The sequence below is a fragment of the Peromyscus californicus genome, unplaced genomic scaffold (genome assembly GCF_007827085.1).
Source record: "Peromyscus californicus insignis strain IS unplaced genomic scaffold, ASM782708v3 Scaffold_7__1_contigs__length_154581171, whole genome shotgun sequence".
NCBI classification, from domain to species: Eukaryota; Metazoa; Chordata; class Mammalia; order Rodentia; family Cricetidae; genus Peromyscus; species Peromyscus californicus.
Window position 1 is genome coordinate 50,599,995 of NW_026294595.1, and position 23,385 is coordinate 50,623,379.

The 23,385-nt window shown below is 41.0% G+C and overlaps 2 protein-coding genes across 4 annotated transcripts in view; one reads left to right on the forward strand and one right to left on the reverse strand.

Annotated features, from left to right (window-relative positions):
* The window catches only part of Cir1 (corepressor interacting with RBPJ, CIR1), a 32,769-nt gene extending 10,966 nt beyond the window's left edge, over positions 1-21,803 (reverse strand). Inside the window, exons 1-7 of the mRNA XM_052725989.1 lie at positions 21,659-21,803; positions 19,620-19,714; positions 16,292-16,365; positions 15,637-15,647; positions 15,489-15,553; positions 14,955-15,003; positions 12,737-12,854 (exon numbers count right to left, since the gene is read on the reverse strand). Of these exons, the coding sequence (XP_052581949.1) occupies positions 12,737-12,854; positions 14,955-15,003; positions 15,489-15,553; positions 15,637-15,647; positions 16,292-16,365; positions 19,620-19,714; positions 21,659-21,730 (484 nt within the window). The 5' untranslated portion in view covers positions 21,731-21,803. The remainder of the gene's footprint in view (positions 1-12,736; positions 12,855-14,954; positions 15,004-15,488; positions 15,554-15,636; positions 15,648-16,291; positions 16,366-19,619; positions 19,715-21,658) is intronic.
* Positions 21,804-21,854: 51 nt separating this feature from the next.
* Positions 21,855-23,385, forward strand: part of Scrn3 (secernin 3) — a 31,672-nt gene continuing 30,141 nt past the window's right edge. The window contains exon 1 of one of the 3 annotated variants that reach the window (XM_052725991.1): positions 21,855-21,950. Coding sequence is in view for 1 of the 3 variants with exons in the window: in XM_052725990.1 (XP_052581950.1) it covers positions 22,717-22,738 (22 nt within the window). In the remaining 2 variants the exon portion in view is untranslated. Of the gene's footprint in view, positions 21,951-22,165; positions 22,597-22,637; positions 22,739-23,385 lie in introns of those variants that run through there. The other 2 variants (XM_052725992.1, XM_052725990.1) reach the window with 2 other exon arrangements.

The following is a 23,385-nucleotide window of genomic DNA, read 5'->3' on the forward strand; positions in this document are numbered from 1 at the left end:
GCAGATCTCTGTGAGTTCGAGGCCAGCCTGGGCTACACAGCAAGTTCCAGGTCAGTTAGGACCATACAGTGAGACCCTATTTCAGAAAAAAAAAGTTACAACAATCCATCTAGTCAACAGTGATTGCTGAATGGTGGCACTACAGACTCCAAACTGTATCTATCCATTATATATATTACTATAAGGGGAGAGATGCATGGAGAATTTGAACATCAGACACAATATAGAAAATGATTTTTAAGATCTGTCTTACTAACACTTTAGGAGAGTCTTGTTTTTGTCTTCAAGCTTGTATTATTTTTGAGAAAATCAGTTCATAGGAAAAGTACAACTTTCTATTATAAAATATTTAGAAGAAATGATAACCTTTGCTGTTTTGAATGGTTAGTGGAGCTTTTCCAGTCACACACTTACTAAATAAACTATTATCTGCTAAACATGTACACTGTACAGGCAATGGGGATACAAAAACGTTAAGATAAAGTCCCTAGTTCGGAAAAAGTTTCCAGGAGAAAACTATTAACCGAGTATCATTTTCAAACTTTCAGAGGTTTAGGAAAGAGTAAAAGCAGAACATTCTAAGTGGAACACAATGAAGGTTCACATTCTTCCCCAAGTTTGATTTGGGTAGAAGAATTAGTATTTATAAGACCAACTAAATTTCATTCTTTACCCAGACAAGCACAAGCTAATTTCCCCTACTGAAGCTGACAACAGTAGACGGAACAGTGTTGAGACAGTCACATAAAGGAGACTTATGAGCCTGGGGAGAGGCTCAGTCAGGAAAGTGCCTCCAGCAAGCACTATGACACGAGTTCAGACCTCCAGTATTCGGAAAGCTGAGGTGTGGTGCTAAATGCCTGTAATCCCAGCACCAGGATGGAGACAAGAGGATCCATGGGGCTCAACCCAGGTGTGTGCAGGCACATACATAGACTATGATGGTGACCGGAGACTCAGAATACCCTTTGAGATTATGAGAGCTCGATCTTCCATTAGGATCAGACATGGCCTTAACAAAAAGCAGAGCCATTTATTGACAGAAAAGGACTACAGTTAATTTGTTGGCATCAGTGGAATTTCAAAGAATCACTTAAAAAATAATTCAGGGGCTGGAGAGATGGCTCAGAGGTTAACACTTGTTGCTCCTGCAGAGGACCTGGGTTTGGTTTCCAGCACATGGTGGCTTTCAACCATCTGTAACGCCAGTACCAGGGGATCCAACACATCATCTGACCTCTGCTGGCACCAAGCACACATGTGGTGCCCAGACACACATGCAGGCAAGACATTCATAAAATAAAATAAATCTAAATACAGAAAAACTACAAAAAAAAAAAAAAAACACGAAAGGGGAGAAGAAAGTGGGGGGCTGGGGTGTGGCTACAGCAGAGCACATGCTGAGCACACAGAAAGCCTTGGGTCTCATCTTCAGCATGGGAAGAGGAGGTGGGAGGGGAACAGAGACATTTAAAGTGTTGAGAGAAAAAGCTACCAATAAAGAATTCAACATCCGGGCTGGAGAGATGGCTCAGAGGTTAAAAGCACTGACTGCTCTTCCAGAGGTCTTGAGTTCAATTCCCAGCAACCACATGGTGACTCACAACCCTCTGTGGTGAGATCTGGTGCCCTCTTCTGGACTGTTGTCATACATGCTGTGTACATAATAAACAAATAAATCTTTAAAAAAAGAAAAAAGAATTCAACATCCAATGACGGGTTTCAGAAGTAAATAAGAAGCAAAAGCCTCAGATCAAATAAATGAATGAAGAGTTTGCTGGGGGCTACACCTGTGTTATAGGAAATATTAAAAGTAGTTCTTCAGAGAGGAGGCTGCAGAAAGGGACATACTACACTGACAGTAATCAGAAAAGTTAGCATATTGACATTAATTTGACACTAACAGAGTTCGAGGCAAGTGTCTTAAGTTAGGGTTACTACTGCTGTGAAGAGACACTATGACCACGGCAACCCTTATAAAAGAAAGCATTCATTTTGGGCTTGCTTACAGTTTCAGAAGTTTAGTCCATTATCATTATGGATAATGGCGATGCATGGCAGCACACAAGCAGACATGGTCCTCAAGAAGTAGCTTAGAGTTCTACATCCAGCTCCACAGGCAGCAGGAAGAAAGACACTGGGCCTGGCTTGGGCTTTTGAAACCTCAAAGCCCACTCCCAGTGAGTGGAAAACTTCCTCCAAGGCCACACCTCCTAATCCTTCTCAAGTAGTGCAACTCCTTGATGACTAAGTATGAGTCTATGGGGGCCAATCTCATTCAGACTACCACAGCAAGGACAATTATTAAGGATGAAGAGAGGCATTATAATGGTAAAGGGGCAATTATCCAAAAATATACAATAATCTGAAATGTATACATACCTAATGGCAGAGTATCAAAATATATGAGGGAAAACTGATACTTGAAATATATGCTTTTCTCACACTAATATATAGTATTCACCAAATAGTAAACATTCTGGACCACACAGCTGAACAAATGAAAAAGAATGGAAATTGTACAGGGCATGATCTCAGATCACAGATTTAAACCAAAAATTTGCTAGAATATCTCACAATAGTTGGAGATGGAGAAACACACTTCTAAATAACACACAGCAAGGAGGTGTCAGGAGAGACTAAAAATGTATTTTGAATTAAGGAAAATAAAAACATAGCAGCTGTTTACTAAAAGAATTTGCCTGGTTTTTCACTCCAGTTGGAGAGAGTGTCTCCATATTTGAAATGTGTCAAGTGTTAAATATAGAAAAAATATATACCTGGGCTGGTGAGATGGTTCAGTGGGGGCAACTTGCTATGCAAGCTTGGCAATCTGAGTTTGACCAGTGAAGCCCACATAAATGTGGAAGGAGAGATAGAACTCCACAAATAATAGTATAAAGAGAACAACCAGCCTGCCAACCAACCATAGCTGACAGGAAGTTTATGTTACTAGGGTAACCAACAATGAACCAGGATAGCTCAGGTTAAGGAAGTGGTTAAGCACAGCAGCTGGACATGTCAGAAAGACAAACCATGTGATCAGAGGGCTGGGCTTTGAGCCTGATGGTAACAGAGCTCTGGGAAGGATGGAGGGGCTGAAGACTGAGTCCAACCATGGTATAGGATCTAATCTATGTTATTAAAGTAAGCTTCCCTGGTCAATCACACGGGAGCACATTGTTCCCATCAGTGTACAGGAGGGGACAGTGGTTGACTTTCTGCAGGAAGTCTCATGCCTGTCCTTGAGCCTTGTTCTAGGTGGCTCTTTTGCTGCTGCTCCTGCTGTGGAGCCTTTCTTTCGGCTATAAAACTGTAAGCCTAAGAATAGTGCTTTCCTGAGTTCTAGGAGTCCATAGCCCTGGGCTGCTGGAGGAAGCCCTGATTTGCAGGGGTTTTGGTGAGTAGTCTGGGAATGCCTGACCATGTAGCAGTTGCTCTCTTAGATCAAGGCAGTCTTTTTGAGAAGTTCTGACCTAACTTTGGGTGGTTAGTGCCAGAAATCACTAAATAGGAAAACAAACAAACAAACAAAAGCAAAAAAAGACCCAAACCACTAAAATAAAACTTATCAAAAATCACAGGAGACAGTAAAACACATGCTTAGAGAGATAATTATAGTAGTTAACGGACATTCCAGAAAATAAGAAAGATTTAATTCTATGAGGTGGTGGGATCGCTGAGTGGGTAGAGGCCCTTGCAGCCTAATGACTCAGGATGACCCCAGGATCCACATAGTAGGAAACCGACTGACTCTCCAAACTTGGCCTCTGACCTCCACATATGTGAACACTCACACACACAAAATGAATGAATGTAGTAAAACATGTTAACATCTATTCTGGGGCTAGAGGTATAGCTCAATGGTAATGTTGACTAGCAGGTGTTAAGGCATCTCAAAGAAAGCCCACTCCCAAACCAATACCAAATCTTTACCTTAAAGAACAATAAATTAGAGCCGGGCGGTGGTGGCGCACGCCTTTAATCCCAGCACTCGGGAGGCAGAGCCAGGCGGATCTCTGTGAGTTCGAGGCCAGCCTGGGCTACCAAGTGAGTTCCAGGAAAAGGCACAAAGCTACACAGAGAAACCCTGTCTCGAAAAACCAAAAAAAAAAAAAAAAAAAAAAAAAAAAAAAAAGAACAATAAATTAAACCCAAGAAGAAATAAAATGGAGAAAAGGAGAGAAAAATTTACCACCCTGAAAACTACTTCTCTTCAAAGACTACTAAACTGCAAATGCATTAGCCGGATATTGAGAAGAGAGGGGCACAGGTCTAACCACAGGAAAGAGTGAAGAGACATCACTACAGATCCCAGGTGTTAGAAAGGTAATAATGGAACGTGTGTCTTGGAGTTTTACTAAAACACTCCCACAATTAAATAATCAATAATAATGACCTTTGAAGTCAGAAAGCTTCAGGCCCAGGTGAATTTACTAGCTAAATCTATCAAACATCTAAAGAGAATATAAAAGGATAGAAAAACTGCAGGCCAGTATCTCTCATGAACACAGACATAGAAATTCTTTTTTTTTTTTTTTTTTTTTTTTTTTTTTGGTTTTTCGAGACAGGGTTTCTCTGTGTAGCTTTGCGCCTTTCCTGGAACTCACTTGGTAGTCCAGGCTGGCCTCGAACTCACAGAGATCCACCTGGCTCTGCCTCCCGAGTGCTGGGATTAAAGGCGTGCGCCACCACCGCCCGGCTAGAAATTCTTAACGATGTATTAGCAAATTGATTCCAATAATGTATAAAAACAACTTATATCACAATCAGATATGCAAGGCTGGTTCAACATCTGAAAATCAATTCATACAGCTATGTGTGGTGGCTTGCACCTGTAATCCCAGCATTTGGGAGCTAAGGCAAGAGAATCCAAAGTCTGAGATTAGTCAGCAATCCTAAATTAGTTCTGAATCCAGTCTGTCAAAAAACCAAATGTACAAACTCAATTAATGTAACCACGAATCATGCTATCAGGCTAAAAAGGAAAAACCATGTGATCATTTACAACTTTCACAAAAATAATGAAGTTGAATGTTTCTAAATGGTGCATTTTTTTGAACCATAACACCGAAAACCAACAACTGGCATTACCAGAGCTTTAGGACTGATTCAAGTACTTCCTGTATTGGAGAAGGGCTAAAATTAAATGGTGGTTGATGGTTGGCTAAGAAGCAGGCTGAAGCAGGTTGTCACTAACGACTCAAAGTGCTTCAGCAACTCAAATCCACTGTCTACACAGGGACTGCTGAGGGCTGACATCAGTGTCTTAGAGACAGAAGGCTGAAGCCAAACAAGCACAGATATGAGAAATCTCATCCAGGAGAAATCTCATCCAGGAAAAGGAAGCATTTAGGAAATAGAGTTTCACTTTTTATTTCATGAAAATAACCTGGCACACTGTTTTATAGGTAACTACATATAAATTTGTTTCTTGGTGGGTTAGAAGGTTTATTATACAACAATTCACATTGCTGTGTAAGTGTTTTATCATAACAGGAAACTATTCCATGGAAGAGGTGAATAGCCCAAACAGCAAATCTACAGATGTAAATAGATCAGTGCCTGCCTTCCCCTTGGAACTAATCGGTGAATGAAAGCTCAAGGGTGAGGAGTTTCTTTTTGGGGTAGTAAAAATGTCCTAAAATTGACTGCTATGGATATACAACTCCGCAAATGAATTAAAAACTGCAGAACTGAGGCCAGATGGCGGTGGTGCAAGCTTTAATCCCAGTGCTCAGGAGGCAGAGGCAGGCAGACCTTTGTGAGTTTGAGGCCAGTCTAGTCTACAAAGAAGTTCTAGGGCATCAAGACTATATAGACAAACCCATAGAATTGAATTGTTCATTTGAAATTATAGATCAACAAAGTTGATGAAAAAACTTTGAAATTTTCCACTCTACTTTGTCAAAAGACGTTTAATTGTAATATTCATTAAAAGTTAAGAGTCAGTAGTAAAAATAAAGGTGACAGGGCTAGGGATACAGCTTCAGATGGTACAGTGTTTCCCAGTATGCATGAAGCCCTGAGTTTGATCCTTAGAACTGCATACACCAGCCTATAATCCCAGCACTCAGGAGGTGGAAGCAGAAGGATCAGAGTTCAAGGAAATCCTTGGCTACATATTGAGGTAAAGCCAGGCTCGGGCCACATGACACATTGTTAGGAAAAAAAAAAAAAAAAGCTACCCAGTATAGAAAAGACAAGTGGGCTGCCATTTAATTATACTGTAGGAAAGCTATTCTATAAAAATTCATTCATGGTTGAAGCTTATAAGTTTTGGAGGTAATTTTGATGTGTCTGGAGTGGATAGAAACTTACAAACTTAAGATGATCTTATCAGCAGAAAAGATATTCTAAACCAGCTTAGCCCAAAGAAGCATTTTGATTGCCTAATTTAACTCTGTAAAGGAGAAGTAAATCTTATAGCTGGTCTCTGTAAACCTCACAGCTGAATAGTCTAACAGCACCTTGCAGTTTCCAGTGATCAAAGTAAGTTACTTTATATACTATACTAAGAATTTCATAATAGAAATAATGTAACACCAGGGGGTGTGGTTATCATGAAATAATTACACTCCTGGGAGATTACAGGCACAAGGCTGTACCCCAGGGGTGTGATTATCCCATGATAACCACATCCACTGAAATTGCCTTATTGCAAAAATAATCTCTATTCACTGGCAGGACATTATTCAATAGGTGATTTTTTTTTTTAAATGAAAAGACGTTTTTAGCTTGAATCAGCAAGTGGATTAGGAAATTGGTCAGTTTATTTTTTACTGCATTCAAATTCAGAATACACTGCCATTGTTTGCTTTCCTATTTGATACAACAGTGTTTTGATTTTGTTTTTGAGAAGCTTTTAAGAGTTCCTATTAGCTTTCATTAAGGGCTAGTGTTAAATTCAGGTCGGACTTTGAAGATGTTGTTAATGGAGCAACATGATTTAAAATACCTGATCCCCTATGTATAATTTTAATTCTTCTAAAACAATGTTCATTAAAAATTTTGAAAAGTGATTTACTTTCACTGTTGGAGATACAGATAAGTAAAAATATGGGGCAAAGTATCGTAGGCAATCCTACCAGTCAAATAAAAGCACTTTGAACATTTTGGTCTACTTCCTTCCAATACCTTTTCTAAATTATGTGCTTCACTCCAAGTCTACCTAAAGATAAAGAGAAACACAAGTCTAACTACTGCTTAATTAATTAATTGATAAAGTGCTGTGCTGCTGGAGCTCAGGGCCTCGTGCATTGTAAACAAAGCCTCTACCACTGAGCTCTGGTCTTAATGTGTTATAACTGGTCTTTTTATTTGACCAAATGTTGTAAACAACATCCATATCACTAAGGAATTTTCCTATCATCTTATTTATTTATTGAGACAGGTCTCACTGTGCATCCCTGGTTGAAATCTGATTCTCTCTTAAGTACAGAGATCAGAAGTATGCACCACCAAGCCAGGTTTCTTCCTATCATTTTAATTGCTGCACAGTTAAGTATGCCATGGTAACAATGTTCATACTTATTCATTTAATACCTTTCCATTAGAAGTCAGGCATTTTTTGTCCTTTAACAACATATCCATGATTACTTCCTTAGGACAAAAATTTATAACATTTATAAGTTCCACGATTTAAGCAAACAGAAATAAGCACTATCCTGTTGAATCTCAATTATTCTTACGTTTAAGCAGATAGTTCTCAATCTTGACGGTGCATCTGATTTAGATCAGGACTTCAAGAATCTCACTATATAGTTCAATCTTCCTGCCTCAGCTTCTCAAGGACTGGCATTAATCTAGTCATGCCTGACTACATTGGGAACTTGCATTAGCTCATATAAAAGTAGCACAGATGGTAAAATGTACTGGTCTATTTTTATCTTCATTTAATCACAGAGTTCAGTGCCTTCAGACACTCTTAGTGTACATGATATAAAGAATCAAAATCCCTATGTCTTTATTTGTACTTTTCTTGTACTTATATCTTGTCAATCTGGAAGGAAAAACTGCAAATGGAAATTTCCCTAACACTGTATTTCTACAAAGACTGAGGCAAGAATTAGTTCAGTCTGCTACCCATTTCTCATCATGAACACAGCCTTTACAACACACTAGTAACTGAGCTCTCTTTAGCTATTCCAATAACTTATATTGAAATTAAGTTTAATATGGGAATATAAAGGAAAACATTAGTGGTCAGAAGACCATCATATGACATTCAATATTTGAGAGGCTCAAATTTTAAGCTTCTTTTCTAATTTTAATTCATCATATATTTAATATTAATTAAAATTGCCTGTAATCTTACAAATTAACTTATCGACTATTTCCTTCTCCCTGTATCCTTCTAGTTCTAACCGACATGCCTTGTTCTATATTAGAATCATAGTCCAGATTCAATCAGTGCACCTTAGCTTACCTAACATACTAACAGTTTATTCTGCCTACTTCCCTAGTACTACATTAGGTTACAAGTGAAAATGAGACATGCTGAAAATACGCCCCTTTTTTAAAGCTCCTTCAGTATAACTTTCATTTTCCTTTAAACTATTTCCCTTCCCAAACAAACAAGCAACATGCAGAGAAGCACTATGCTGAAACATCAATTCTGCTTGCAACAGTTTTCCCATATCCAGATCACAAGTATCACTGAGCATGCATAGAGGACTTCACTCTGCATGCTCTCATTATGGAACATTCTATGATGGGACATGGAAGTTAGAATTAAAATATTTACTTACTTATCTGTGTATGTGCACGCGCACATGTGTGCCTGAGTGTGGTCTATCTGTGGGCATCATGTTATACGTATGACAGTGAAGGTCATAGGATGGCACTGGGTCCCATGGACACGGAGTTACAGGCAATTGTGAGGCACTATGTGGGTGCTAGGAAGCCAACCCATGTCTTCTGGTGTGTGCTCTGAACTGCTGAGCCACCTCTCTACCCCAGAAAGTCGGTATTGATACAGGCTGCAGCATGAATGGCCAACCCACTTTTTGTGAGAGCCATTTATATCTGAGACTAATCATCTAAAGTGATCCAAGTTAATTTTTTTGTGCTTGTGTTTTATTTCTGGTCTTTTATGCTTTGGTCAAGCTTTCCCCAACACAAGATCTGCCTTACCTAAGTCATTCTCTCTTAGGCAGATTCATAGACAGTCAGGTGTTCCTGGCTAGACTGGAAACTTGGAGCTATTGTCTATGTTCTCATGTGACATGTTAATATTTTAATTAAGCTGTATGGGTACAACATGTTATCGTCTGTAAGTTAAAATACAAAGTTCAAAATAAAATTTACTGGCTTCTGTGGACAATGCTAAATACGAAGTTCCGAGATAATTATTTGAAAAAGGAAACAATAAACTATAGTCTTAAAAGAATTAGCTTTTTCCGGGCAGTGGTGATACACTCCTTCAATCCCAGCACGTGAGAGGCAGAGGCAGGCAGATCTCTGTGAGTTTGAGGCCAGCCTGGTCTACAAAGCAAGGTCCAGGACAGCCAAGGCTACACAGAGAAATCCTGTCTCAAAAAACCAAAAATTAATTAATTTTCAAAGGTAGGCATGTGGCTCAGCCTGTAATCCTAGCACTGAGGCAGGAGGACTACCACAAATTTGAGGCCAGCCTGAGCTAAACTTATATGGCAAAACTATCTCAACACTGGCCACCACCACAGTAATTAATTTTCAAATAGAACATGTGCTCTACCAAGGAGCTACATGACCATCCCTGCACATATGTCAGATCAATGTTTATCTCACTAACTCTTACTTTAACATTTGGGTTGCTTCTACTCTTTAACACTAGTGTTTTGCCCACTAAGACATCTCCCTGGCCCTGTTCCTAAGGTTCTTTTTTATACATACTTTCAAATGGCCCTCTAGGAAGGCTGTTTATCAAGTGTTTATTTTACCACTACTCTAATACTCGGTATAAAGTAGCTTTAAATTATATAGAAGTAAGAGAACAAGGAGGAGGAAAAGTAGTTTAACAGTTACTTTAAAAAAAGATGGAAATCAAAGTTATACTACCAGCCGTTTTCGTTTGTTTGTTTTTGAGACAGGATCTCTCTATGTAACCTTGCCTCTCCTGGAACTCTCTATGTAGACCAGGCTAGCCTCAAACACACAGAGATTCACCTGCCTCCTGAGTTTTGAGATTAAAGGTGTGCACCACACACCTGGGTTATCCTTATTTTTAAAATCAGGAGCTGAAACTCATGCAAGTAATGTGACTTGCTTAAGTTTATTGAGGTAAGTACATTATTTTCACTATGATCTATTGTGAGTTGGGCTTTGATTAGTGGTCTGTCTCAATGAAATACTAAGATGGTTCTAATGAATTTAAATGAAAGCTTTTCAGTTTTTTTCATAAAAAGAACCAAGGTGATAGCTACACTCCAAATCAAATCAAATTTTCTTAAGTAGAAAGCAATATGCAGAAGGTAAATAATTTTCAAGTAAAAGTCAACTTACTGTGGTAGTTTGAATGTAATTGCCCATTAAGCTCATAGGGAGTGGCACTATTGGGAGGTGTGGCCCTGGTGGAGGAAGTGTGTCACTGTGGGGGGATTTGAGGTCTCCCATGCTCAAGTTAGGCCTAATTCAGTCCACTTCCTATTGATTTCAGATCAAGAAGTAGCTCCTTCTCCAGCCATGAAGATAATGGACTAAACCTCTGAATCTGTAAGCCACCCAATTAAATGTTTTCCTTTATAAGAGTTGTCATGGTCAAGGTGTCTCTTCACAGCAACAGAAGCCCTAACTAAGACACTTACCATGTTTAATGGCTTCAATGACTTAGTTTCAAGGTTTCATCTCTCAACTAAAGAGAAATGAAGTTTTCAGTCCAGCCTAGTTTTACAGTTCAGGAGAATCTAAATTTAAGAACCACTTCTTGGGACTAAAGAGATGGTTCAGTGGTTAAGAGCACTGGTTGTTCTTCCATAGGATTCTGGTTTGATTCTCAGCACTCACATGGCAGCTCACAACTGTTGGTAACTCCAGTTCTATAGGATCTGATGCCCTCTTCTGGACTCTGCAGGCATTGCATGCACATGCTGCACAGATAAACATGCAGGCAAAACAGCCATACACATAAAAAAATATATAAATTTTTAGAGAAAAAAAAAAAGAACCACTTCTTAGGCTGGAGGCTGGAGAGATGGTTCAGTGAATAGTGTTTCCTGTACAGGTGTGAGGCTCAGCATCCAGATCCCCAGAAACCATGCAAAGCCAGGTACAGCAGCATTCATCTATGACCTAGTTGTGGTGGTCTGAACGAAAAAAGCCCCCATAGGCTCATATATTTAAATATGAGGTCCCCAGCTGGTGGAACTGTTCAGGAAGGGTTAGGAGGTGTGGCGTTGTTGGAGGAGGTGTCAAGGGGGTAGGCTTTCCTAGCTAGCTTTCTCTCTGTCTCCTACTTGCAGACAAGGATGAAAGCTCTCAGCTACTGCCTTGGCACTATGCATTCCTGCCTGTGTGCTGCCATGCTCCTTGATGTAGTGGTCATGGACTCTAACATTCTGAAATTGTAAGCCCAAATAAACTCTTTCTTCTATAAGTTCCCTTGGTAATGGAGTCTCTTCACAGCAATAGGAAAGTACAAGATAAAAGTGGAGACAGGAGACTGCCTGAAAGCTCATGAACTAGTGATCCTGGAACATGCAGCATCCAACAAGGATAACTTGTCTCAAACAAGGGGGAAGGCAAGGACTGGATGACACCAGAGGCTGTCCTTTGGCTTCCACATCTGCACACTGGCTTGCATTCCCCCTGGCATTTACACATTTGCATTTGTATACACAAATGTGTACACATACTTGCATTATTAACATATGCATGCACATTCATACACATACACACACACACACACACACACACACACACAATTTCTTCTCCTAATTTCAGGCTACTAACATGATAATCAATATTTAACGTGTCTGACTTTAAAATCAAAATTAGTGGGGCTGGAGAGATGACTCTCCAGAGGACCCATTTGGTTCCTAGCATCCATGTCACAACCACCTGTGATGCCAGCTCCAGCTAACTTGATACTCTCTTTTAGCCTCCTTGGCCATCTGCATAGGAGTGTGCATGTGCCATGTACACCACGTAACAAAAATATTTTAAAAAGGGCGGTGGTAGTGCACACCTTTAATTCCATCACTTAGGAGGCAGAGGCAGACAGATTTCTATGAATTCAAGACCAGCCTGATCTACATAGTGTTCCAGGTCAGCCAGGGATGCACAGTCAGACCCTGTCTCCAGACAGCTATAATCTTAGCACTCAAGGTAGAGGATGAGGATCAGGAGTTCAAGGCCATCTTTGGCTACATAGTGAGTTTGGGACCAGCTTGGCTTTTATGGGACCTTCTTTTAAATAAACAAACAAACAATAAACAAATAAAGTTCACAGAAACTTGGCTAGAAAAGTTAATGTCTATTTTAGAGCATTAAAATTTAACATAGATAATGAAGAGTTTCCCACTTTTGGGGGGAAGGCAAGAAGGAGAGTGGGATGCTAGGGACTGAACCCAAGACCTCACACGCACTTGACAAGCAAAGAGCTCTACCCCTGAGTTACAGCTTTAGCTCTACCATCCTATTTTGGGAATGTGTCTTAGTCCACAAAAATTAAACTCAAGTACAACAAAAGAGTTCAGTTTAAATAAAAACGTTATTTTATCTTTCTTTCTTTGACAAAATCTTGTCTAATGCTTACCTGAGCCATCAGTAGGAACAGAACTTGCATTGATTCCAGAAAGACCAAACAAGGGACATTCTCGATCTGTGTTCACATGACCCCACTTGTGACATTTAATACACCTGACATTTCGAACCTGAGAAATAAACAGTATTTTGATTCTCAAATACCAATAGCCTAACATTCAACTTAGCATTTTTATTTAGCCTCCTCACTCCTTTTTCTTTTTTGAGACAGGGCCTCACTATGTAGCCCTAGCTGGTCTGGAACTTACTATGTAGATCAGGTTGGCCTTGAACTCAGAGATCCACCTGCTTCTGCTTCTAGAATATTGGAATTGAAACATACACCACCATACTTGGCTAAGTTCCTTTTTAAAAAGATCTCCAGGGAAAGAGTCTGTAAATATGATGGGTATGTCAATACAAATACTAAACTCTTCTACAAATTTGCCTAAAATCCAAGGTCAATCCTATCTGTGCCTCCTACAATAAAACAATGCCATCCAAAAAGAAATGGTAAGATATCACAAAGAATTATGTCACGGTTTAATTACAGGTTCCCTAATTCTAATACATTCACCTAGTATCCACTCCCCTCCTTTATATATAGAGTCTCTGTACAGCTCAGGCTGAGCTTCCAAGCTTCTTGCCTCGCCTCTACCTTTCATAAGTTGGAAATCCAGGCCTGTGCTACCACACAGATACATTTCTCCGACTGAAGCAGGCCCTCACAACACACTGTCAAAGTGCTTTTCCACTGAGCTAGTCTCTCTAGCCCTCAAGTTTCACATTTCTAACCATGGGTTAGCAAATGTACCCTGTGAAGTAAAAACAGTATTTTAATGCCGGGCGGTGGTGCATGCGTTTAATTCCAGCACTCAGGAGGCGGATATCTGTGAGTTCGAGGCCAGGCTGGGCTATAGAGCAAGATCCAAGACAGGCTCCAAAATTACACAGAGAAACCCTGTCTCGAAAACACAAAAAACAAAAAACCAGTATCTTGAGTTTTTCACTTCATGTGTGTGTCTTTGGCTGCTGTTGTGACAGGAGACGTGTCAGGAGAGCTGCCACACAGCGCACAGGTAACTACAGCAATGTTTTTCACAAGGATCAGCCTTGGAGGGACAGCTGACTGTTTCGAAATCAGTAACATTTTAACACCTTTTCTTGACCTCGAGTTAGTTTTCCAGATTGTTTGAAAACTGTATTGACCACATCATTATACCTTCACTTAACTCGATTCTCAACTTCCATCTGCTTACTACATTTCATGTTTTCTCCTCATTCTTATCATTTGATATAAATATAAACTACAAAGCTGTTTTAGCTTAAACATTGTGATGCTAACCTTGGCCTGGCAACCTGACTACATCTGGAATCAACTAAAACCCAAGCTGCTGGACACTCCAGTGTGGTGGTTTGAAAGAAAATGGTCCCCAGAGGCTCACAGGGAGTGATGCTTAGGAGGTGTGGCCTTCCTGGAGTAGGTGTGGCCCTGTTGGAGGAAGTGTGTCACTGGGGGCAGGCTTTGAGGTTTTAGATGCTCAATCTAGATCCACTCACTGTCTCTTCCTGATGCCTGGGGATCCAGATGTAGAACTCTCAGCTACTTCCCCAGCACCATGTCTGCCTACACGCCACCATATTTCCTGCCATGATGATAATGGACTAAACCTCTGACCTGTAAGCCAGCCCCAATTAAATGTTTTCCTTATAAGGGTTACCTTGGTCACGGTGTCTCTTCACAGCAATAGGACCCAACCTAAGACACTCCTGTGAGGGATTTTCTTGATCAGTTATTAAACCTGGCCACACCTCTTGGTAACAGAAATCAAAGAAGGAAGCTTCACTTTCTGCCTGCTTGCTCTCTCTCACTGGCAAGTTTAAGTTTCTCTCTCTCTCCTGTTGCTGCTGGTATTAAATCCAACTTCTTCAAGACTCCGACGCAGACTAAAGAGCAGCAGCTCTGCAGGAATCCTCCAGGACTGCAGAGACGTCCAGCCTCATGCACTGAACAGCTACTGGATTCTCAGCCGTTCCACTGTGCGCCAGCCACTGCGGCGCTGCCTGAAGCACATCCTCAAGGCCAGCATAACACATCCCCTTGATATACAAATTCACCTCATCAGTTCTGCTCCTTTAGAGAACTAATATAAACATCTTCTGGAAAATAATGTAGAGATATATGTACTAAATAAAAATTATTCTTAAAGAGTAAAATACATGTCACTTGCCTGAATACCAAAGGGCTGATCTCTGATGTTCATGTCATCTTTGGCATATCTATTAAATAAAATGTATTAAGAACAATTTAATAAATTCAATGGCAGTTAACCTGAAAACAAATTTATTGTTCTTACAACAAAAAAATACACTACTACTATGGAAATATACAACCAGCATCAATTTTTAAGTGTCTATCTCAGTGGTCTCCAGCATTCCCAATGTGGTGACCCCAGCTATAAAACTCTCTTCGCTGCTACTTCGTAACTGTAATTTTGCTACTGTTACTAATCCTAATGTAAATATCTATGGTTTTTGATGGTCTTTTGGAGGTTGCAACTTACAGGTTGAGAACCACTGGTCTACATAACCTGATAATGTACAGTTTTAAAAAGTGAACAAGTTCATAAATCAAGGCTAGAATGAAGCATACTGGTTGTCTGAGGTGAATCCCATTAGTTACTTGCCCTGTTAAATGAACCATCAGGCAAGAAGGACAGCAGACAACGATACACATTTTCTCCTAGTAACAAACCAGTGCTTACTTTTCTCTCGGAGCACCTTTCTGCCATTCAAACTTGTATTCTGTCTCTCCTTCCGTTTCTTCTTTCTACAGGAGTTAGTAAAAATTCTTTAATTTCAAATAAAATCGCAATCAACCATAAATCAATTCAAAAAGAGAAGAGCACTCACCTCTTTGTTTTCTTGATTGCATATTCAAAGCACAGGAGGAAGCAAGACAAGTTAGCAACGTCAGTGGAAAAGTCTACTATTATTACGCTGTATTACTGTATAACTGTACCCTGCAAGAATTAACTGGTTTTTCTTTCTTCACAAGATAAAACTCCAGATCACTGAAGGATAAAATACAACCTTGCACTAGACTTCAGAATAGGCATGCTCATAATTTTTAAGCTTTTATGTTTCAAATGGACTTTCCATTTAAAAAACACATTTAATAAGGACTACATATATGTCCATTATTAAAGGATAAATATCCTTTTGTAATATTGAGGACGTAAGCTCCTACAGCAGGATGAGCCGGGCGGTGGTGGCGCACGCCTTTAATCCCAGCACTTGGGAGGCAGAGGCAGGTAGATCTCTGTGAGCTGGAGGTCTACAAAGCAAGTTCCCGGACAGCCAGGACTGTTACACAGAGAAACCCTGTCTTGAAAAACCAAAAAAAAAAGTATTTTGTGTTGATCCTCCCGTGTTGATGACAGCACTGGAGCTGCTACCATCAGAGTAAGAGCAATAGGAAAGACAAAGAATAACCCTTAAATACTGACTGCTCTTCTCAACCTTCAGACATAATCACATCAGAGATTAAAGGAAAAGAGGTAAGTACCTTTTTTAACTCCTGGTGGGGCCTCATACATGAAATTCAGGCCATTCTTTACACGCTCATCTCCCATAAGCAATCTAAATGAAATAAACGGAACAATTTTAAATAAAAGGAAGACCGTGATAGCATACCATCACTCAAAGAATAACCCTAAAGGAATTAAGACATTTTTATTAGAAACAAAGCCCAAAAAGTGCGGCCTTACTAGAGACTTGCTGTAAATTTGAACCTTCCTTCTTCTCTCTAGTTCTCCCAGTAAAATACGAAAAAAGATGATGTTACTCTTACAGAATTTTTTAAAAAAACTATGAAATGCTGTTGAAATAGTTAAGTTTTGAAATTCTATGTGCCATCAGGTATTTTGGTGCCACAACCTTTTCTTTTTAAAATGATTTGAGATCTTTTTTTCTTGGTTTTTCCAGACAGGGTTTGTCTGGCTACCCCTGGCTGTCCTGGAACTCGATGTGTAAACCAGGCTGGCCTCGAACTCACAGATTCACCTACCTCTGCCTCCTGGGTGCTGGGCTTAAAAAAGGTGTGCACCATCACCACCACCACCAGCAGCAGCAGCTATCTTAGTATTTTTGATTGTGTGTGTGACAGAGAGAGAGAGAGAGAGAGAGAGAGAGAGAGAGAGAGAGAGAGAGAGAGAGAGAAAGCCCGTGTAAGCAAGGGGCTGAAGTGGGGTGTTTTTCTCAATCATGCACTTATTTTTAATTCATTATTGTGTGTGTCAAAGGACAACTTCGTGCAGACAGTTCTCTGCTTCTAGCCCTATGTTGGTCTCAGGGACTGCATTCACCTTCACTCATCTGGCCAGCCCTCCACCTTACTTTTCAGACAAGGGCTCTCACCTGGTGCTCACTGACTAGACTACACTAGCTAACCAGCAAGCCCCAGGACCTTCCTGTGTCTGCCTCTGGAGCACTGGGGTCACAGATAAGTAGCAGACATCTGGCTTGTTATGTGGGGACTTGGAACGCAGGCTCAGGCCCGCCGCATACCTTCATGATAAACATTTTACAAACTGAGCTAACTTCCCAGCCACAAAAACTAAGTTTTTTAATGAGAACAAGGAAAAAAAAATTAACAAAATTCTACAATAGCTAATACAATGAAACCAGAGATGACTATTCCTAAAAACAAAACAAAACAAACAAAACACCTTAGGTAGTGACTGAAACTTCCTGCTACAGGCTGTGTGCAGCATGTTGCTGCTGCACTTCTTAAGGAAAAGGTCCACAACAAACAGTATGGCTACACTGTAAAATCCAAGTTAAGTATTAGAAAAAGCTAAAGTTTAAGTATGAAATGTCTTTGTATTTGGAAATGGCAATCACAAAGGAAATGCTACATTATTGTATGCAATTCTCATTTTTTTCTCTATTGGAGTCTATACTCCCCCCACCCCCTAAGCCCCCCCCCCAAAAAAAAGGAAAGAAAAAAAAACCCAAACAAAACAGAAAGACATATAAATATATATCTTTTTTTTTTTAATTTATTTATTTATTATGTATGCAGAGTTCCGGCATGTATGCCTACACACCAGAAGAGGGCACTAGATCTCATCCTAGATGGTTGTGAGCCATCATGTGGTTGCTGGGAATTGAACTCAGGACCTCTGGAACAGCAGCTGGTGCTCTTAACCTCTGAGCCATCTCTCCAGCCCCTAAATATATATCTTTATTGTGGAACATTATTCTTTAATTAAAAGGAACATATACTAACGTATGCAGTAGATGAACTTCAAAAACATGCTAAATGAAGCCGGGCAGCGGCGGTGGTGGCGCACGCCTTTAATGCCATCACTCAGGAGGCAGAGGCAGGCAGATCTCTGGGAGTTTGAGGCCAGCCTGGTCTACAGATCGAGATTCAGGACAGGCAGCAAAACTATGCAGAGAAACCCTGTCTCGAAAAACCAAAAGAAAAAAACATGGTAAATCAAAGAAATCAGGGGCCAATAACACAGATCAGTGGCCAGTTGCCTCCACCCAAGCTTGCTGACCTGAGTTCAATCCATGGAACCCACCCACACAGTGAAAAGAGAGAACTGCCTCTTACCAAGTAGCCCTCATATGCTCCCTATATAGATACATATACACAAATAACATTTTTAAAAATTAAAAGAATTAACCAGTCACAAAAGACCATTTGATCATCTGCCATGTGTCCACAATTCTAAAAAATTCATAGGTAGAAAGTGCAATGGTGACTCCCTGTAAGAGGCAGAAACAGGATAAATTAGGAAATGGGGAATGGCTACAAATGAACACACTTCCTTCTCAGGTGATGAAATGTTTTGAAATTTGTTACGGTGATAGCTTAGCAACACTAAACAAACTTAAAACCTAGGCATATTTTAAACGGATCTGTAAATTCGTCTTAACACCATTTAAAAGTTGTAAATCAAGTACATGAAAAGCTGAGCTTCACTAGACATCAAGAAATACAAATTAAAACTACAACAAGCCACCACTTCATATCATCACTTATCAGCACAGTCATTAATAAATGAGCTAAGATGTAACTCAGTTGGTAGAGTGCTGGCCTGGCACACAGGAAGTCCCGTGTTTGATTCCTAGCATCACATACACCAGGTACAGTAGCACATGCCAGCACTTGGGAGTTCAAGGCAGAAGAATCAAGAGTTTTAGGTCATCCTCAACTACATAGGGAGTTCAAGACCAGCTTAGGCTATGGGAAAGTTTGATGGTTCTTTAAAAAGCTAACCAAAGAATTACCTTAGGATCTAACAATCCTACTCCTAAGCACATAAACAAAGCAACTGAAAATAGTCTTGAACAGATACCTATATGCCAATGTTAACAGTGCGATCCAATTATCCATAAACTGATGAATGTCTCACGTTTCAAATATAAATGTTTCAAAAATAAATGTTGCTTCAGAGTACATTCCATATAATCAAAACACCACTCCTAAGTCAATTAACCAAATACAAATACAATGAGAATAACTAAAAAGCAGGTGCCATTCTAGAAGAAGCCAATGAATGGACTCTAGCCACAGCACACAGGTCAAAGACACCCGGCTTCTCTTCTAAGTGTCCTGAGCATACTTTCACTCCAATGTATTAAAGAGAAACCTTTCTAATCTGGCTCAGGAATTAACATGCAGTGTTTATTATTTCTGCAAGCTCTGCCTCATTTAGGATTTGCTCACAGTCTGGATGAGTCAAATGAAGCTGTGCTTTATGTGAATAGGTAAATTTGGAAAAGGTGACCATATATAATTATGGGAGAGGAGCTGACTCAGTAAGTGATTATTCCCGTGCAACTGATTATTCTAAAATCACTAATAACGTGGCACTTACCTGTTATCATATGACTCTTGTTCTTTAAGGTACTGTTGCATTAATTCTTCTTGTTTCTTTTTATCATATGATATTTTCTGTTCTGCCATCCATACCTATATTAGTGAAACAAAATCTAATTCAACAACTGGATTAAATAAGGAGTTTGTTTTGTGTATATGCATGTGTATATGGAGTCCAGGGTTTGAAACAAACTATCTTCTTCAGTCACTTTCCATTTTACTTACTGAGGCAGGGTCTCCCACTGAACCCAGAGTTCAACAATTCCATCAGTCTAGCTACCAGCTTGCATGGAGGATCTCCTGTCTTCATCCCCTGAAGGTGAGGATTACAAATGGGCTACCATGCCAACCTGGCTTTTATGTGGGTGCTGGGGACCCAAACTCTGACCTCACACTTATCCATCAAGTGTTTCATCCACTAAGCTATCTTGATAGCCCCGGAAGCTTGCTTCTATAACGAACCACACCTAGTTAGCCAGGCGTGTTGGCTCATGTCTGTAATCCCAGAACTCAGGAGGCTGAGGTAGGAATACTAAGAGTTCCAGGACAGCAAGCTTGTCTGAAAACAAGCCCCCTCACCCACAAAAACCAGAAAACTTACCATGTATCTCAAGTTTTACATTTTATAGTTATTTAACTAGTCTCAACTGCTCAAGAACTTTTTTTACATTAACTGAAAAAAACACAGGTCCATTGCCAAAGTCCTCATGATTCTTCTGCACATTATAAACTATTTTATGACTTAAAAAGGAGAAATGGAAGTCAAGTGCAGTGGCTTACACCTGGAATCTCAGCATTTGGGAGGCAGAAACAGGAGGATCAGGAGTTCAAGGCCATCTTCCCTGGATAGCAAGTTTGAAGCCAGCCTAGACTACAGGAGACCCTGTCTCAAAAAAGAGGCCATGAAATGTGTAAAAGACACGTGGGGAATAGGATTATGTACAAAATAAACAGAATAAAACTTTGGGGGCCAGGGGTCAAAGGGTAAGGCAGAGATGGAAAGACCTAGTACTCTTTTTTTTGAAAGTGACTTAAAAATTAAGTAACAGGTCTTTAATCCCAGCACTCAGGAGGCAGAGGCAGGCAGATTTCTGTAAGTTCAAGAACAGCCTGGTCTACAGAGTGAGTTCCAAGACAGCCTTGTCTACACAAAGAAACCCTGTCTTGAAAAAAAAAATTAAATAACTATATTCGCAGATAACCAGTGTTAGCACTTCTTGTATTCTTCCACAGATATTGTAATGTACATGTATGCTCATATATACATAGCATTCTTTACATGCATGGTAACATACAGGACCCACAACTGGCTTAGAAACAACTAAAAGCTTAATACAGTCTCACAAGCTTGTGTACTTTTGAGCACTTTTCGTGATGCACAGTGCTAAGCCTTTCCCGTTTCTATTCTTTTCCCACACTATCTCATTTAATCTTCCTAACCATTTTACACATCAGGGCACCTGACACTGTCATCCTTATTTAGCAGAGTAGGAGGTTAACGATCATGACATGAAATATTTTGTGCGAGGCCTCAGGGCTAAATGTGACTGTACTGAACTAAGAAGAATCCTGCTCTTGACTCCAAAGCTCAGACACTCTCCGTCGCCATTCTTTCGCGCTGTAATTCCCGCCTCGGTCCAGTGTCCAGTCCTTGGTTGACCTGTAATTTTTTTAAAAACGCTGAACTTGAATGCCGCCATCAGACACCACACTACTGGATGGAGATGTGGGACTAGAGAGTGAAGGCAGGGGCGGCTTTCTCTCGGAAGATCTCCGTTAGGCAGCGAGTCTTGCCACAGGGAAGCAGAGCTCACGGGTCTGGTCTTAGGGCTCTAGGAGACGGACCCGGAACGGGCCGAAGGCAGTGTCGCCGAGCTACGGCGTCAGTCTCCACACTGACTGACAGGGCTGGACTTTGGGGACCACTCGGCTGGTTGCGTTAGCCTGGAGGAAGGGGCGACGTCTCCGGGCCCGCAGAGGCCACGCCTGTCCCAGGGACCCAGCCCATCGCTGCCCTCTCCGGATCCCTTTCCTCACCTTCTTGATGTTGGATTTGGACGCAGGGTGGAAGTCCTTTTTGCACATGAAATTGGCGAACGACTTCCCCATCTTGGAGTCCGAGATGGAGGAGCCCGGCGCTAAGTCTGAGAGGGACGTAAACAAACTCCGGGAACGTCACCGGAACTGTAAGGCGAGCAGGGGAGAGAACTTCCGAGGTCCAAGGGGACTACTTCCGACGATTAGCTCCCGGGGCCCGCCCCTTCGTTTCCGGCGAGTGCTTTTGGTAGCTGCGGAGGCCGGCCCGCCGTCCGCGCGTGCGCAGCTGATGGTAAACGCGGGGAGCCGACGGTCCGCGAGCGTGGCTGTCGGCGGGGTCGCGGGCCGCTGTGGGCTCTGCTGCGCCAGCCAGCTTCGCTGCGAGCGCAGGCATCGGGAGCGGGCGAGGTCTGGAAGTTCGAGCCCAGCACTTTCTGGCAACGCCGGCTCCAGTTGCAAAACCTCTTTTTTTTTTTTTTTTTTTTTTTTTTTCCCAGCTCAGTTCCCATGTAGTTTATGAAGACAGGCAGCCTCGTGCCGACTGTAGGATGATTGTGAGACTCAGAAGATCAGTGTTGCCGAAAGCCCTGGAAGAGACTGTTAGCGCCTCAAGAACCGGGGCTCTTCCCTTCCAGTTGTTGTTATTGTTAATTATGGGGTTTTTGTTTGTTTTTTTGAGACAGAGTCTCACTATCGAGCATTCATTGGCTGTCCTTGAACTAAATAGACCAGGCTGGCCTCGAACTCATAGATCCTCCCTGCCTCCGCCTCCCGAGAGCTGGGTGGGAATAAAAGCGTGAGCCACTAGACCCGGCTTCCTTCGCTTATTTCCAGCTATGCAGAAAGATGGTCAACGAGCGCCGTGAACGATAAAAACACGTTAGGGCCAAGGGCTTTCCTCCCCGGGTGCTGTTTTCTTAGTTGCTGCCGCTATCCCGGTTAGTGTGCCTCTCACTGCAGCTTGATGGCCCTAGGGTTTGGTGTGGGTATGGCCGTTAATCCACTGACCTCTAGTAAGGATAAGTGTAAGCCAGCTTAAAACAGGTGACAGTTTTCGTATGAGGGTCGAGTGTGTTCCAGGTAATTTTGTGACAATTTTGTCTTATTTGTGACACGGTCCATATAACCCTCAAACTTGGATTACAGGCATGCGCCATCAAGCTGGGCTTTCACCTTCAGGGTCACGCTGAATCAATCCTCAAAATAGCACTGCTAGATGGTATTTGATTTTATTTTGCTGATGAGCCTGGAAGAAAAGAGGAAGAGAATCAATAGCCTGCCTGAGTTATGTGTTGGGGTAGCTAACTTTGGAGCTCTGTAAATGGGAGATCAAAATTTTCAGAGAGGAGACACAAAGGAAGAACAGTGGTCACTTCTCATCTTTGAGAACAGAAGAACCTTTACAGTGTTCCGTGGTGAACTCATTTTGCTTGTTTGAAAACGAGTTTCACTATGTTGTTCTTGAATTACGTAGCACAGGCTAGCTTTAAACTCTAGCTCATCCTGCCAAGTGCCAAGATTACAGGTGTGCCGCCGTACCCTGCTTCGTTTTCCTTCCAGTAAAATATATTGATTTTATTTATAGTTATTGTATTTTTATTCAGTTTTAAAATGGTCAGAATGCTCGTGTATAAAACCATGCTAAGATTTGGTTCTTATAAAAGAAGGAAACTGGGCTGGGAAGGAAGCTGAGCAATTAAGATAGCTGGACAATTTTCCTGAAGACT